At 50.5% G+C, this 17265-nt stretch overlaps 1 protein-coding gene across 7 annotated transcripts in view; it reads left to right on the top strand.

Annotated features, from left to right (window-relative positions):
- Ep400 (E1A binding protein p400) overlaps window positions 1-17265 on the top strand; it is a 100899-nt gene that overhangs the window by 6886 nt on the left and 76748 nt on the right. For 4 of the 7 annotated variants that reach the window (XM_027952026.2, XM_027952025.2, XM_071615866.1 and 1 more), the window contains exon 2: window positions 5638-7010. In XM_027952026.2, the coding sequence (XP_027807827.2) occupies window positions 5673-7010 (1338 nt within the window). In that variant the 5' untranslated portion in view covers window positions 5638-5672. Of the gene's footprint in view, window positions 1-5637; window positions 7011-8455; window positions 8567-17265 lie in introns of all 7 variants that reach the window. The other 3 variants (XM_071615865.1, XM_071615862.1, XM_071615861.1) reach the window with 1 other exon arrangement.

Raw genomic sequence — 17265 nt, 5'->3', positions numbered from 1 at the left:
TTGCGGGGGAGGAAGGATGACCGTGCAGCTCAGCTCAGGGTGACAGAAGCCCTGAGAAGGCAGGGAGCTGGGTGAGAAGTCTCAGTGAGGACAGGCTATGCTGGTGCCAGGTGGTGCCTTCAGGTTTCAGATCTCCTCCTGTGCCTCTCTTGGAAGCTTGTTTTTAGGGCAGGAACTGGCTGGGCCCCAACAGCAGCTGCCCACTGGGTATGGGGCACTGTTGTGCATCTGCCCTGGGACCCTGGCTCTGGGCTGGCTGCAGTTGCCATTGTGGGTTCCCTTGCACCAGCATTTCTCCTGCACCTAGCGCTTGGTTTTTGTTTCCTCTAGTCCCCTCCCATCCCCTCAGACACTGTGTCCTGGTCTCCCCTGCTCTTCCTCTCCTCTGTCCTGAAGACTGACCTTTACTACTGTCTCTCTTAGGTGTCAAGCCTCTCGGAGAGCTTGCAGGTCTTCTGCAGGGGTCCACAGCGGGAGGGGTTCCTGCAGCCAGCTAGCTTGCTTGCTTGCCTCCTTCCTTCCTTTCTTCCCTTTTTTTCCTGGTCTGTCAGAAATGGTCTAAGGCCATTTCTACCTTCTGCTCCAGGATTTCATTTCTCTCTCTTTATCTCCTTTTTCTCTCTTTCTTTGTCTTTCCCCTCTTCCCCCAGTACTGAGGATTGAAGCAAGGGGTGCTCTACCACTGAGCCACATCCCCATCCCTTTTTATTTTTTGAGATAGGTTCTCACTAAGTTGCCTAGGCAGGCCTCAAACTTGAGATTCTCCTTCCTCAGCCTTGAGAGTTGCTGGGCTTACAGGTGTGCACACTGTGCAGGGTGTCTGCTTGGGGGCTGACGCAGGAGAGGGCTCTGGATTTCCCAAGAGAGCATCTGCAGTCCTGGCAGCTGACCCGGCAGGTGAGGAGTGGAAGCTCTCCTCTGGTGATTGAAGGCTGTGCGTCTTTCTCAGTCTGCTGGGCAGTAGAGCAGGCAGCTCTGCCTTAGGCAAGAGCCAAGGGAAGGACCAGCACAGCTGGAAAAGGGCCTGCTGGTCCAGAGTGGGGTGCTGGGTGTGCACCTGTCCCCACCTGCTGGCTGCCTGGCCTGGAGTGCTCAGTTGAGGCAGGAGCAGTGCCATGCTCCGGTGCCTGTGTCGTGGCCTTGCAGACCTCCACCCAGCCTAGCTGCCGCCATCAACAGCACTCGTTCTGGTCTGCAGGAACTAGTTGATCGTGTACCTGATTCTGCCAGTCTCCTGGGCCCTGTCACAGCTCGGACTTGGAATGGTCTTCTCATCTGTGCTAAAGGAGATGGTCTCTATGCATCTTCTATTTATTCTTTATTATTTTTTTGGTACTGGGGGTTGAACCCAGGGGCACTTAATCACCCAGTCTTGAAACAGGGTTTTGACTGAGTTGCTTAGGGTCACACTAAGCTGCCCAGGCTGGCCTTGAACTGCCTCAGCCTCTGAGTCACTGGGATCACTACATGCACAACACAGTGCCCAGCAGTGCCTTTTTTTTTCTTTTAATATTTATTATTCAGTTGCAGTTGGACACAATACTTTCATTTTATATATTTATTTTTATGTGATGCTGAGGATCAAACCCAGGGCCTTGCACGTGCTAGGCAAGCGCTCTACCACTCAGCCCCAGCCCCTTTTTCTTTCTTTCTTTTTTTTTTTTTAAAGGACAGTGTTTATTATTTTCACTTACAGAAATGCAGAATTGTACATTTAACCCAGTTTAATAGCAAATTCCTTTGTCTTTGCCTTTCCCCTTTCCATCCTGGCAGAGTGAGCCACAGGTCCTAGTCCTAGACATGCCTCCCAGTGAGGGTAGCACTCACCATGCCTGTCCCTTTCCTTGGTCCCGAGGGCATCTTTATCTTCCTGGTTGCCTGGTGTGAAGGTGGTTTTGTTTTATTGTGCTTATACCACTAAGTAATATCCTCAGTTGTTGTTAGCACTTCCCTTATTTTATTTTATTTATTTATTTTTTTTCCAAAAAAAAAAATTTTTTGTTTTTTTTTTTGGGGGGGTAGTACTGGGGATTGAACTTGGGCACTCGACCCCTGAGCCACATCCCCAGCCCTATTTTGTATTTCATTTAGAGACAGAGTCTTACTGAGTTGTTAGCATTTCGCTTTTTGCTGAGGCTGGTTTTGAACTTGTGATCCTCCTGCCTCAGCCTCCCTAGCCTCTGGGATTATAGGTGTGCACCACCGCACCCAGTGTTGAGAGCCACAGCCAAGTTGGGATGGCGCCTAGCATTTTGCCAGTACTTTTGAGTTTTCGCGGAGTTTCCGTTGAGTTCCGGTTGAGCTCTCGCAGGGATTCCTGGAGAGTTCGCAGTTGAGCTCTCGCAGGGATTCCTGGAGAGTGCGCATTGGTTGGTGAAGTTCCGGTGGAGGGAGTTCCGTTTGGTGTATGGTGTGTCCCAGAGAAGGCCACGTGGGTGGTGTTTGGGGGAGTTCGGAAATAAAGTTTGTTCCTGCTTGAGTGGCTTGTGATTTGTGCCCAGCCAGACTGCGGCATTTGGTGGCCCGTACGGGGACGCCTGAAGCTTGGGGGTAAGTAAAATTGCTTGCCCCTGAGGAAAGGCGAGAGAATGGGTGACCATTTCAAAAAACAATGTGTTCTTGTTTTGATTTGTTTTGTTTTTGTTTCAAGCTGCCTGTCCCTAGAACTTTCTCAGGCAAACTGGGAAAAATGGTTGGCTCAAAGTTTGAAGTGGTTCGCCCCTGAGGAAGAGATAGAGATAGACCACGAATATACATTTCAAGAAAATAGGAAAATTGATACAACGATTTTTTGTTCTGTTTTTGTTTCACTCTGTTTCGGTTTTGTTTTGTGTTATCTTGTTGGGTTGCGTTATCCTTGTAGCACAAATATGGGATTAGAAATTAGTAAAAAAAACAAACCGAAAGAGTGTTAAGTAAAATGCTAGAGGAAGGAGGCACCCCAGTAAAACCAAGAGCAGTTAGGGCATACGTTGATACAATACAAAAATGTAGCCTATGGCTTTTTAAGGAGGAGTTGTTGAATATATCACAATGGGACCATCATGGTGAAGATTTAAGGGACAGGGAAAAGAAAAACCCAGGAACTCTGCCAGTTGGCACATTGCCATTGTGGATGATGATACGATTTTGTTTGCCTAGTCCAAAGCTTTCAGTTCAGATTATGGTAGAAGACATCAGATCAGGAAAAAGAGGAGGCCTCTCGAGATAGTCAGAAAGGGGAAGAAAGTTTAGAGCAGAAAAAGCCATCAGGGGAAAAGTTACAACAGGAGGCTGCTACTAACACCTTTCTATCACCAGAGGGCGTAAGTGTCCAACCAACAGCTCTGCCTATGGAGACAACATATGCTGAGTGGCCCTCAACCCCCGTAGTTGATAGATGGGATCCTGAGACAGGACCTCAAAAATCAGCATGCCCTGTATTTGAGACGGCAGGAGGGCAGCGAATTCACCATGCTTTAGATTTCAAAACAGTGAAGCAGCTAAAAGAGGCTGTAACAACCTATGGTCCTCAAGCACCCTTCACTGTAAGCATAGTCGAATCCATTACCAACTTGAACATGACACCAGCAGATTGGACTAGTATGTGTAAAGCTGTGCTAAATGGAGGACAATACCTGTTATGGAAGGTTGCCAATGAGGAATTTTGCACAGAGACGGCTAGGCGAAATGCAGCAGCCGGTTATCCTCAGAGAAATCTAGATATGTTGTTAGGAAAGGGACCTTATGAGGGTCAGCAGCAACAAATTGGATATGATCCTGCCATATACTCACAGATTGCTGCAGATGCGGTTGAGGCATGGAAGACTTTACAAGGACATGGAGATTTACAAGGTCAGTTATCTAAGGTAATACAAGGAGCTAATGAACCTTACACTGAATTTGTAGATAGGCTTATTCAAACAGCTACCAGAGTTTTTGGGGATACAGAGCAAGCAATGCCATTAATTAAACAGCTAGCCTTTGAGTAAGCAAATCGATGGTGCAAAGGCCAAATTTGGGGGCCAACAGAGGTGAGGCAAAGAACCACACCGCCCCCACACTGGCACCAAGGCCAAATTTGGGGGCCAACAGAGGTGAGGCAAAGAACCTCATCCCCCACACTGGTGCAAAGTCCTATCCACAAGTATGGCTGTATGCTGGACCAGTAGTCAATGACGGGTAAGATCCAATTGCAATGGTACCAACCTAAGACAGGAGGCTGACGCCTTGAGGTCAGCTCATCCGATGACGGGTAAGGACCATATGTAGTATTGGACAACCTAAGACAGGCACGGTCCCTAAGCCACATTGCTTGTTGTTTAATTAAACTGAAGGGGGAAGATGTTGAGAGCCACAGCCGAGTTGGGATGGCGCCTAGCATTTTGCCAGTACTTTTGAGTTCTCGCGGAGTTCCCGGTTGAGCTCTCGTGGGGATTCCTGTAGAGTGCGTGTTGGTTGGTGAAGTTCCGGTGGAGGGAGTTTCAGTTGTTGTGTGGTGTGTCTCGGAGAAGGCTGCATGGGTGGCGTTCACGGGAGTTCGGAAATAAAGTTTGTTCCTGCTTGAGTGGCTCGTGATTTGTGCCCAGCCATACTGCGGCAGCCCAGCTTTATTTTTTATTTTGAGACAGCGTCTCCCTAAGTTGCTTAGGGTCTCGGTAAGTTGCTGAGACTGGGATTATAAATGTGCCCACTATGCCGGGCAAAGGCAGTGGTGGTACCTGTCCTCTGGCCACCCACTTGGCCAACCTGAGTGATGCAGCATGCACAGCAGGCATAGTGGGCAGGAGGACGGCTGGCCCAGTGGAGTCGTCATGTGTAGCCACCATCAGCCAGGGGCTTTTTTTTTTTTTTTTTTTCTTTTTTGGTACCAGGGATTGAACTCAGGGGCCCTTGACCACTAAGCCCCAGCCCCAGTCCTATTTTGTCTTTTATTAGAGATAGGGGCTCACTGAGTTGCTTAGCGCCTCACAAAATTGCTGAAGCTGGCTTTGAACTCAGGATCCTCCTGCCTCTGTGCGCCTCCGCGCCCGGCCTCAGGGCTTCTGGTCCTCACCACGGTGGTGACTGTCTCAGACCTGCTTAGAAGGCTGGCACTACCCTAGTGGGGCCCCTTGCTGCCAGCTTTGTCTCCAGCACTGTCGCTGGTCTGTACTTCGGGGCAGCTCAGGCAACTGGGTGGTTGCTTGGTGGTCCAGCCTAGGCCAGCTGGTTGACTACCAGAGGCTTGACCTGCTGAGGGAATAAGGAGAGTGCTCGAGCAGTGGGACCAGGTGACAAAACCAGGAGATTCCTTTTGCCTCAGCATGGGGTTCAGTGCTGGAGTTCTTAGGTCTTTTCTGAAGTAGGGGATTTCTGCTTTCTTGGCCTCCTGTTGTTTTGGGGTGGTAGGTGGGGGGGCGCACCTTCTTCCCTTCTTTTTTCTCCCCAGCATCTTGAATAGCTGGAGGAGAGCGAGGAGAGGGAGTTGTGGGCAGTGTGTATGTTGCCTCCTGGGACTCGTTTGGTGTGAGGTAGTGAGATGCCTTGTTGGACTCAGATGACAGTGGGAGCATCCCTCAGAGTGGCGTCTTCTGTGCTGCTCAGGAACAGTTCTTTCAATGGTGGTCACGATTCCGTATTCTTTCCAGTGACTCAGTTCTGACTTTGCTTTTCTAGGAGGACGGTACATTGGACCCCAGAGGGAGGTGACGATGCACCATGGCAGTGGTCCTCAGAACGTCCAGCATCAGCTGCAGAGGTCCAGGTCCTTCACCGCCAGTGAGGAGGAGCAGTCGGCCCACCCAAATCTGCCGCCATCCCCTGCAGCACCCTTCGCTCCGTCGGCCAGCCCGTCTGCCCCTCAGTCCCCTGGCTACCAGATACAGCAGCTGATGAGCAGGAGTCCTGCGGCTGGGCAGAATGTGAACATTGCCCTACAAAGCGTGGGCCCTGTTGTGGGAGGAAACCAGCAGATCACGCTAGCCCCTCTGCCGCTGCCCAGTCCCACCTCTCCAGGTTTCCAGTTCAGTGCACAGCAGAGGCGATTTGAGCATGGCTCTCCTTCGTACATTCAGGTTGCGTCCCCCCTGTCCCAGCAGGTGCAGACACAGAGCCCTACGCAGCCCAGCACTGGGCCTGGGCAGGCCCTGCAGAATGTGCGTGCAGGGGCCCCCGGGCCTGGGCTGGGTATGTGCAGCAGTAGCCCTACCGGAGGCTTTGTGGACGCCAGCGTGCTTGTGAGGCAGATCAGCTTGAGCCCGTCCAGTGGCGGGCACTTTGTGTTTCAGGAGGCTCCAGGCCTCACTCAGATGGCCCCGGGGGCCCAGGTTCAGCTCCAGCATGCTGGAGCGCCCATTGCAGCACGAGAGCGGAGACTGTCCCAGCCTCACGCACAGTCAGGAGGCACCATCCACCACCTGGGACCCCAGAGCCCTGCAGCTGCTGGAGGAGCCAGTCTGCAACCTCTGGCCAGCCCAGGCCACATCACCACAGCCAGCCTGCCGCCCCAGATCAGCAGTATCATCCAGGGCCAGCTGATTCAGCAGCAGCAGGTGCTGCAGGGGCAGCCACTGAGCCGGCCTCTGGGATTTGAGAGGACTCCCGGCCTGCTGCTGCCTGGGGTGGGGGGGGCTCCTGCGTTTGGGATGACATCTCCACCACCTCCCACCAGCCCTTCCCGAACTGCCATGCCCCCCGGCCTTTCCAGCCTGCCGCTCTCGTCTGTGGGGAGCTCAGGGGTGAAGAAGGCTCCCAAGAAACTGGAAGAGATCCCCCCGGCCTCTCCGGAGATGGCGCAGATGAGGAAGCGGTGCCTGGACTACCACTACAGGGAGATGGAGGCCCTGCGGGAGGCCTTCCGAGAGTGCCTGGTCGAACTGTTTTTCTTGCAACACCTCCAGGGGAACATGATGGATTTTCTTGCTTTTAAGAAGAAGCATTATGCCCCGTTACAGGCATATCTTAGGCAGAATGATTTGGACATTGAGGAAGAGGAGGAGGAGGAGGAGGAGGAGGAGGAGGAAGGAAAGTCTGAGGTCATCAATGATGAGGTAAGCAATACTGGTTCAGTTTTCTAGGGGACGTGCACGAAGCAAGGTAGAGTGTAGCAACCGTGAGTTGAAGGGTGACCTTTGAACCTGGGACCTTGGGGAGAGTTTGTTTCTTGAGGGTCTGAAGGAGGAGTGGTGTGGAACTCCCTTCCTGGAGAGAAGCTGCACAGTACCCTACTTCCTCATGGAGAGCAGGCCCGTCCCAGGTGCAGAGCCGAGCCAGGCCATCACCCCTCCCACCCAGTGTGTGGTCCTGGGCTGGTGCCCTGCTTCAGTGGTGGAAGGGTTCTGCCTCAGCTGGACCCTGAGCACCCGCAGCCTTGTGCTTACATGGTGCTCACAGGAACCCTGCCCACGAGGCTTTTAAACAAGCGGTTTAAATCACCAGCTGGATATGTTAGAAATTGCTGGATATGTTTTTATGAGATCTTAATGAGATAATTAGAAATTGCTGGATATGTTTTTATGAGATCTCCACGATTAAAATATAGTTATTGTGGCAAAAAACTACTCAGAATTTTTTTTTTCAGCTTTCATACGTAGTCTTATTTTTGAGATCATGTTTTAAATGCACTTTTGCAAACACCTATTGAGTAATATTTAAGGTAGAATCTTTAGTGGACAATATACTTTTTGGGCATCCAGAATGGGTGCATAGTAGACCCCATGCCACCGAGGTTCCCGAAGTTGCTGGTGTGTCCTGAGCACCAGGTGGTAATGGTACTATAGCACTGTACTTTGTGCCTTCGTGTTGTGCAGTATATGCTGTGTTGCGGGGCTTGTTTTATGATACTGTTTAAATAACTTAGGACTTTTGCCAGCCCTTCTGCAAAGAAACCAGCTTGTGGTGAGCCAAAGCTCGTCTCTTTGCCCATGTCCTCTGGCTCTGTGGATGTATCTGTGTGGCTCTGCCATCTGTGTCTTCTCTGGCGTCCTTCCTGGGATGGACCGTTCTTGTTTTTCAGAAGGTCTACATTATTCTGAGGGCTTCACCTCTGTTGCCTTGAGGCAGTGAAGTCCAGTTCTCTGTTTGTATGCCAGTGTTGTCTGTAAGCCGGTCCCCTTCACTGTACGTGAGAGGTCAGCCCTCCACAGCCTGCTGCCGCCGAGGACCTTTGACACGGGACCACCGGTCGGCAGCAGCGCTGTGGTGCAGATGGCCAGAGAAGCCGCAGGACTTCCTCCCTGATTCTGTTGCCGCTCCCACTCCAGTCTGGGGTTGTAGAATCCAGGGTGCACCCATGATCTGGACTGGAGCTGCTGAGTGCGCATCAGGGTCACCGGGCGTCATGTAGCACGTCTCTCAGTTCAGTGTCCTTGACAGGATTTGATGCAAAAGCATTTTAATCACCTGAATCAGTGAGCTGTCAGCAATGAAATTCTAACAAAATTCTGAGCAGTCTTAAAAATTATGTTGCCTTTTTTTCTCAAAATATTTCTCTCAGGTAAAGGTTGTGACAGGCAAGGATGGGCAGACTGGGACTCCTGTTGCTATAGCAACCCAGCTTCCGCCAAATGTGTCTGCTGCTTTTTCATCCCAGCAGCAGCCGCCTCAGGTACTTTTCGATGGTTCTAAATTGTAGTCTCATCCCAAACGTCTCCTTCATCCAGATATTTTAACTTAAATTTACTATTTGCTCTTTGGCATTTTTTTTTTCCAGAGCCCATTCCTTATTTTTTAAAAGTCAAAATGCCTTCCCACATACACAGCTGTAGATCAAGTTGCATGAGCCTATGCCAGCCCAGGCCTCGCTGTGCTGCTCCCATGCACTGCAGCGTGGTGGTGGCCCTTAGTCTGCATGTCCACTTTCAGTCCTGTGTGTGTGCCCAGGACCCCTGTGTGCTGTGTTTTCAATGTTCGTCCTTTCTTGTGTCTTTTACCTGTATTTTGAGAATGTTGCAAAACAGAAAAAGAAAACAACTTAAGCAAATGATAATGCTGGTGTTCCCCTTAGCTAGAGGGATGTTGAGGTGAAGTCCCCGAGATTGTGGAGACCGAGAGCTTCTGGGTGGAGTCAAGTCCATGCTAGGAGTTCAACCCGCCAGGTTCTAGTGTTTTTGGAATCAGTTGTGGGTCCTGAAGCAGTTCCGTTCTTGGTGATGCTTTTTATTATTTGTTGTTCTTGCTTTTGATAGAATCTCAGGTACACGTGAAAGTTGCACTAAACGTACAGGAAACTCCCGATTCTCCCTAAGCTAGCCGGTGGGCAGCTTCCTGCTGCCTCTGCTTAGTGTTTGTTCTCTCACGGGTGTGCGGTGTTGGTTCACAGCCTTTACCCAGATGCTCCAGCACCTGGCAGGTAAGGATGTCACCTGGCCCACACCTCGCATGGTCAGCTAGGAGACGTCACGGATCCACAGCTCACACCCAGGTCCCGCCTCCTGTCCTAAGATGCCTTTCCAGCTCCCTCTGACACTGACCCAGACCTCCCTAGGTGTTCCTCTGCGGTGTCCTGGTCTTTGTGGTCTGGGCTGGTCTGTCTTTTGTGGCCCTGCTGTTTCTGAGGAGAACAGCCTGTTTGATGCAGTGTGGTGGGTCCAGGGTTGTGCAGTGTTTCCTTGGGTCATATCCAATTGTGTGTTTGATTTTTTTGGCAGTGCTGGGGTGGACCCCAGGCCTCCCAGATGCCACGCAAGCTCTAGCCAGGTGTGTTTGAGAGGAGCCCGTCCCATGATGGCTGGGGTTGACTGAGTGCTTGCTTGAGGTGGCATGGCCAGGCCTGTCCCATGGAAGCCCTGTTTTTCTCTGTGTAAAGAGTGAGGAGCAGGAAAGATGCCCTGAGAATGCGTAAGTGCCGAGACTCCACTCCCTCCCTGTCGCTGCTGTGTCTGCCTCAGTCACTGCCTGACGGTCCCAGTGGGCTCTGTCCCTCCCTGTCACTGCTGTGTCTGCCTTAGTCACTGCCGTGACGGTCCCAGTGGGCGCTCTGTGTGCAGCGGTTGAAGGACCCTGTAACCAGGAGCTCCTCTTTCTACCATTTTTATGTCCTTTCACACGTGGGTGCTTATTTTCATCAGTCCCATGGGTATTTGTTTCTGTCTATCTAAATTCACTCTACTTATATTCAGTAAAACTCACTTTTTTGGCCTGATTCTGTGAGTCTTGACAAATCCATGGAGTGGGCTATTCTGCCCCACAGTCAAGGACCAGGTAGTTCCCAGGACTTCCATGGCCAGGCCCCTCCCAACCCCGGCCCTGTCCTCTAGCTCCGTGGTGGTGCCTGCGAGGTCCCAGCTGTGCCCTTGTGGCTGAGTAGCACTCCTTGATTGTACGTGCCTGTTTTGCTTACCTGTCACCTCGGGAGGGTGCTTCCATTTTAGGGATGTACATGTGTATTTATTCTTTGTTAGGTCAAGGTATGTCCAGGTTGCCTGAGTGGCCTCGCCTGCATCCTCCTGTTTCAGCCTCCCGGGTCCCTGGGACTGCAGGTGTCAGGAGTTTGTGAGCAAAGCTGTGGCGAGCACACAGTGTTAATGTGAGCATGGACTTCTCTTCACCTGAGGGAACACCTTGCAGTCAGGCTGTGTGTTAAGTATATATCCAGCCTCACGGGAAACTGCCAGCCTTTCCAGAGGGCCTGTGCTCTCTTGTGTTCCCAGCATAGGGTGCAGGGTCACCATCCAATTCCTCCAGGGTGCTTGGACTTTTCAGAGTGTTGGTCACACTGACAGGTCTGCAGTGGCTTTCCTGTACATCTAGGGTTGTTGGTTTATGCATCTTTTCCTGTGTCTCTTGCTAGTCTTGGGTTTTCTTTTTTGAAGTGTCTGTTCACGGCTTACAGATGTTTTCATTGAACTGTTTTATTGTTGTGTTTGAAAGTTCTTTACATAATATGGATTTAAAATTTTTTTGTTAGACATAAGATTTGCAAATTTTTTTCAGTCCTGTGGTTTACTTTTTTCTCAACAGTATCTTTTGCAGAACAAATATCTTAAATTCTGGTGAAGTACATGCAGGGCACAAGGGCCACGCCTGTAATCTCAGCAGCTCAGGAGGCTGAGGCAGGAGGATCACAAGTTCAAGGCCAGCCTTAGCAACTTAGTGAGGCCCTAAGCAAGTTAGCAAGACCCAATCTCTAAATAATTAAGTGAATGAAAATAAGTAAGTCAACATAAATGAATGGCTGGGGATGTGGCTCAGTAGTTAAAAGTGTCCCTGGGTTCAATCCCTGGTAACAAAAACAAAAACAAAAAACAAACAAAAAAACCCAGAAAATTCCAATGAGATGCAAGTAATTATTAAAAAAAAAACAAAACTGCTTATGCTTCTGTTATTATATCTAAGAACTCTATGCTCAGTTTAAGGTCACAAGGATTTTCTCTTCTTTTTGGGGAGAGGGTTATGTTTTTAGTAATTTAGGCCTCTGATCAATTTCATCCTTTTTCTTTCTTTCTTTTCTTTTTTTGGGATTGAACCCAGGGATGCTTAACCACTGAGCCACATCCTTAGTTATCCTATTTTTTTACTATTTATTTTAGTTTTTAGGTGGACGCAATATCTTTATTTTTATATGGTGCTGAGAATCGAACCCAATGCCTCATGCATGCCAGGTGAGCTCTACCACTGAGTCACCACCTCAGCCCCATCCTTAGCTCTTTTTATTTTTTATTTTGAGACAGGGCCTCACAAAATTGAGGCTGGCCTTGAACTTGCAGTTCTTCTGCCTCAGCCTCCTGAGCTGCTGGGATCACAGGTGTGACCCCTCCCCCGGTTCTATGGTCTCTGTAGCGTGACAGACGCGGACAGAGATTCACAGTGTTGTGCCCACACCGCATCTTGAGAAGATGACCCTTGTTGGTCCGGGTGGCTTTCGTGACTGCCCAGAGCCCACGTGGTCCCGTGTGCTGGCCATGGTCTGCTGGCAGTGGCAGCCATCCTGGTTTCCGTGGCTTCCTGTGGGCCAGGTGGCATGTGTTTTCCAGCTTTTCAGAATGGTGTTGGTAGTTCTTGTTGCTTTGCCTCTGCATGTGACCTTCTGGATTGGCCTACTGGCTTTGGGACATTCTGCTGGGTGTTGGTGTGGTGGCTCTGGCCGGCTAGGGAGAAGTGCCTGCAGTGCTGAGTCTTCTGTCCCTGAGTGTGGTAGATCACTGCATTCACTCACGATTTGGTTTCTGCCCTCTTACAACTGTCAGCATGCTGCTCCTGTGTGTACGTCTTGTTAGGTCTTTACTTATCAGTTTTTTTGGCGGTCTTATAAGTGGTACTTAGAACACAATTCCCTCTGTTCGTTGCAGGAATATAGAAATACAGTTGATTATTTGAGTCTATTTTTTGCAATCTTGTTAAACTCATCCATTAGTTTTAGAAAGGGCTCTTTAAATTGAGGTTCTGTGGGGTTTTCTGCATGGAGAGCTGTCTGCATGGAGTCAGGCTGGCTTTCCTTTCTGACCTGTGTGCATTCCACTTCTCATCCTCACTGTCCTCATCAGTAGGCTCCAGCCTGGGGCCAGGTGGGAGTGGCGCGTGGTGTTCTGGCTGGTCCTGTCCTGCTCCGTGAGCAAGTGGGAGCTGAGCTGTGGGTTTGTTGATGTCTTTATCGGGCAAAGGGAATTCCCTTTGTTCCTATGCGTGTTGAAGTCTGTCAGGTGCTATTTATGTATTGATGACATGGTTTGTGAATGTCATCTTTAGTCTGTAAAAATGGCACATCGCATACTGAGGTGCGCTTCCAGAACAGGGAGCCTGTGGATCTTGGTGCTGGTGTTGGCTGGGTTTGCTGTGCACACGTGCGGGAACCAACCTGACCATCACCATGCTCTCCTTTTTTTAATTTAAAATATTTCTTTTTTTTTTTTTTCCTGGTGGTGCTTGCTAGGCAGGTGCTCTGCTTCTGAGCTACACCCCCAGCCCGTAGATTTTTATTTTTTTTATTTGAGATGGGTCTCACTTGGGCTTGAACTCACAATCCTTCTCCCTCTGCCCCCAAGTAGTTGGGGCTATAGGTGCTGTCATGTGCCTGGTCACAATGTCCATTTTTGTGCTCCTTGCAGGCACCTGCTGCCCAGCCCTTCCAGATTCCTCAGATGCTCGACTTATCTGTACTTGACCTGTTGGAGCCCTTTCAAGCCAGCTCCAGTATCCTGTGACATGTCCCTCTCACTGTGGCTCAAAATGCTAAGAGTCATCATGTATGTCCCTTGTACAGCCCCGGAGTCAGCCCTTTTCAAGGAGTCTCATTCCTTTTTGTGGAGAATAATTAATTTGATTCTGCTGTTTATGCACCTGCTGTAATGAGTTTGAAGATACATTGGAGATTGTCAGAAGGGTTGTAAGTGGGCATCTTTCCTGCTAATGATTGGAAGAACATTGGGGTCAGTGCTCTCGTAGCTGACATTGGTGAGTGCTGCGTGGGAGCATGGTATGTGGAAGTCAGAGCTGGCCATGCAGGCTGACGCTCCAGGTACTGACCCACTTGCCAGAGCTTTGGGGGGGAAGTGTCGCTGGGGCTCTGTGGGAGTCCCCCTGGGTTCTAATGGAGGGTACTTGGGCTAGGCCTTTGGGAACACTGCCTCCCCTGGGAGGGGCGGGCAATGGGCATGCCCTTTTTGACTTGGCAGCCTGCTCTGGAGGTGCTTCTGTGTTCTTCCACACAACATGGGCAGGGGCGTTCCCAGCAGCATGGCTCGTGTGTGACCTGAATTGAATAGCTGGAAGGTCCCCTGGCAGGAGAGTGGACGGTGACTGTGTATGTCTCCGTGGAGGGGTGTGACGAGTGAGCAGTGAAGGCAAGGGGCTTGGCAGGGGCCCGCCACAGAGTGTCGCAGGTGAGATGCAGTGGTGAGCACTGCCCATGCTGCGCAGAGGCCAGCTGTCAGCCGAGACGCTGTAAGCAGGTGGTCTTGAGGGGTCACAGGAGCGTTGTGTGTAGCGTGTCAGAGATGGTGGTGTGCACAGGTGTGGCCCAGTCAGTGCACTCCTTGCCTCAGTCATGTGTGAGGCCACTTGCCCCTTAGCAGTCGAGGTGTTCGGTGCAGCGCTGTCCATTGCTGCTCATGAGTCTCCAGAACCTGTTCCTTGATTCACTTTGAGGCAGGTCTCCCCTGTTGCACAGGCTGGCCCTGAACTCCCAGCTCAGGAGATCCTGCTGCCTGAGCCTCTCTGGTGCCGGTCCCCAGGGGCCACACTGTGCTTAGTTCCCTGAGGATGCACGCTCTGCAGGAGGGTAGCTTGGTCATTGGTTACTCTGCGTTGATTTTCCAGGAACTGCCATGTTTTCTGTGATGGCGGCATTACTTTACATTTCCTCTGACAATGTGCAAAGGTTCTGTGGGGAGAAGCTTGTCACCTACTGTGATGACGAGTACCTTGGCAGAAAGCAGGGGTTTAGACACGAGTGGTATTTTATTTCCTAAGCCAGGTGATAAATACATGGGGATTACCTTATTGCTCTTTAAAATTGTATATCAGGTGTTTTCCCACTTTCCCTCTCAGAAATGTATGATGAGAGATTTCAGATGTACAGAAAAGTGGATTGTCTGGTGAAATGATTCCCCTGTTTAAATAGTATGATCAGTTTTACTGTGCTCTTAAAATCACACATATTTTATGATATACTTCATGATAAAAATTATTTAAGAGACCAAAAGAGAAACCTAGGAGTCTCCATTTTGATCGTAGATTCTGCAGGATCTCAAATGCCAGTGGATCTGAGGCCTAGAGGAGAGCTGGGATGGAGAGCTGTGCTCCTGTCATTGGGGAGAGACCTCATTCTGGGTCTGTCATTCACAGCTGCACTGAGGTATACTGACTGGTGAGCCTCTAGGATAGACTCCAGTGCCTGTGTCGGGAAGGTTCCAGGTAGTGTTGTGTGCAGAGGTGGTGTGCGGGCAGAACGCAGGTGGGTGTGTGCATGAAGGGCAGCACCTGTGCAGACAGTGCCTGTCCGTCATCTGCCTGTGGCAGGCAGGAGCAGTCGCTGCAGCCCCCCACCTCACATGGCCGCTTAGCCTTGCCTTCCCTGCACCTGTGTTGTGTTCCCTGGTGGCAGTGCTTTGGTGGCTGCTGATGTGCCATCGCTTTGAGGACCTGCTGTCTACTGAGCCATTTCTCTGATTTTGGGTTCTGTCTGTCCAGAGGTCTTAGGAGGAGCATTGTGAGTTTAGGGCATCGCTAGTCTCTGTGGGGTGCCCTCATGCCCTCGTGCTTGGCCCAAGCACTGCTGGGCACTGGGCACTTGCGGAGCATTTGAGGATGATGTGGATGTAGTTTCAGAGGAGCTGCTGTTTGCAGCCGGGCTCTGTGCTGGGCTCTGCTGATGGAAAGCCTGCAGACTGGTGTGTGGAGTGGTGTGTGTTGCACTGTCCTGCAGGCGTGGTGCCGCACACACACACTCAGTGTGAGGCTGTCTTGATGGGGTGTGCATCTGTGACCTTAGTGGTGAGGAAAGTGGGGACCGACTGTGGCTCTGGGGCTGGAGCCCAATGACTGCCTTCTGTGTCACCTTACAGATATGTGCCTATTTTTGTGTACATAGTGAAGAGTATTCAGGTCTAGTTGGTGATGTCTGGTTTTGTTTTAATGCGTGTTTGAAAGGAAGGCGCAGAGGGTGCTTCTGCTATGTGTTGCTCACATCCGGGTAAGCACTGGGCTGGGTGTCTGGTCCTGGGCATGCAAGTGCACCCGCTTCAGGAGCTGGAGAGCCTATCTTGTGCAGCGACGGAGCACCAGACTCGCAAAGGACACAGTCTAATCGGTGTACCACGTATTTTTAAAATTATTTGTTTGTTTGATTGGGTAGAAATTTGGCTCCCAGGAACTGCCAGCGACTGCTTGTCTTTACCTTCTTTGCCCCAGTCCACTCCTTTTGGAATGCAGGCATTCTGCCTGTCTCTTCCGTGGGCTGTTTCCTTCCTTCACCTTCTTTTTGTGGCCTAGTTTCAAGGCTCCCCGTAAATGATATTAACTCTGTGCATATACTCAATTTTGGTGCCGTCTCTCTTAAAAGAGCACCCAGAATTAAATCCTGCCAAAGTATCCCTTTTCTCGTTTTTATTAAAAAATCAAGTTTTTATTTTAAAATTAATAGTTTCTTTACTAGTGACACATTCATGACAGCAGAGTGCTTGACAAAGGTTGTCCTGAAGATCTGTGTGGGGGCCTGCCACAGAGCTCCCAGGCACTCTACAGAGCAGAGCGGCAGTGTACTCCTGTGTCCTCAGCCCACCTGTCAGGGCCTTTGGGCAAGTAGAGCTTTCTGACTTTATTTGTTTTTGTGGTGTCAGGGTTGGACCCAGGTCCTTGAGCATGCTGATCCTACGTTCTACCTCTGAGCTACATCACCAGCCCCACCCCAACTCTTTTTATGTTTTATTCTGGGACGGGGTCTTGCCAAGGTGCCCAGGCTGGCCTGGAGCCCACCACCCTCCTGCCTCTGCCCCCCGAGCTGTTGGGATCACTGGTGTGGCCACTGCACTGGCTGAGCTTTCTGGTTTTGATGAAGTCCACTTTGCTGGCTTTTTGGTATTTCTATCCAGTCTTAGGCATCATTTGTTGGGAAGAGTTTTCGTGGCCTTGGATTGCTGTGGTATTCTTGAGGGTCCCATGATCACAGCTCAGCCCATGTGGGCCTGGAAGTCCAGTAGCTCTCTTCTTTGAGATCTGCCTTGGGCCTACTGGCTGTCCTGCGCCCTCGTACTGCCCCTGAGCACATCCTGAGGTTTTATTTCAGATGTGGTATTCTCAGCTCTGCAATCCAGGTCAGTTCCTGGGTTTCCATCCAGGTTTCTTCTTGGTCCTTTGTTAGAATGTATTTTCTTCGTATATTTGGTGTGCCTACTAAAGCTACTTTAAATTCCTGCCTGCTGATTCCAGCTTGTGGGTCCCCTTGGGGTGGAGGTCCTTGGATTGTTTTGTGGCTCAGGTTTCCGTACTTGTTTATGTTTTTGAGCAACTTTGCATTGGATTTTGGAGAATTGTGAATCGCATGTAGAAACCCTGGGCTCTGTTACATTCTTCTGAAGATGAGTCGTTCTGCATTGATACCTGGCTAACTTCACTGAACAGAGGTGCGGATTCTGTCCTCTGAGGCAGGTGGCACCTGAGGACTCAGGTTCGAACGCTGGCTTTTGCTTGCACCTGCATGTGGTGTCGGCCCGCTGGGCTTGAGTCAGACCTAGGCAGATGCCGGGGAGAGAAGGGAGGTGTTGTGCTCCCACGGCCCTCTGTCCTCCTGCCTGTCCTTCTTCATCCTGGGGTCTGTTTTTTGGGTTTGGCCTGCTCTGGAAGCCTGGCCACACTCATCCTTTTGTGCCA

This window comes from Marmota flaviventris, chromosome 1 (assembly GCF_047511675.1).
Source record: "Marmota flaviventris isolate mMarFla1 chromosome 1, mMarFla1.hap1, whole genome shotgun sequence".
Lineage (NCBI taxonomy): Eukaryota > Metazoa > Chordata > Mammalia > Rodentia > Sciuridae > Marmota > Marmota flaviventris.
The sequence above is the reverse complement of the archived record's forward strand: the minus strand, read 5'-3'. Positions and strand labels throughout refer to the sequence as shown.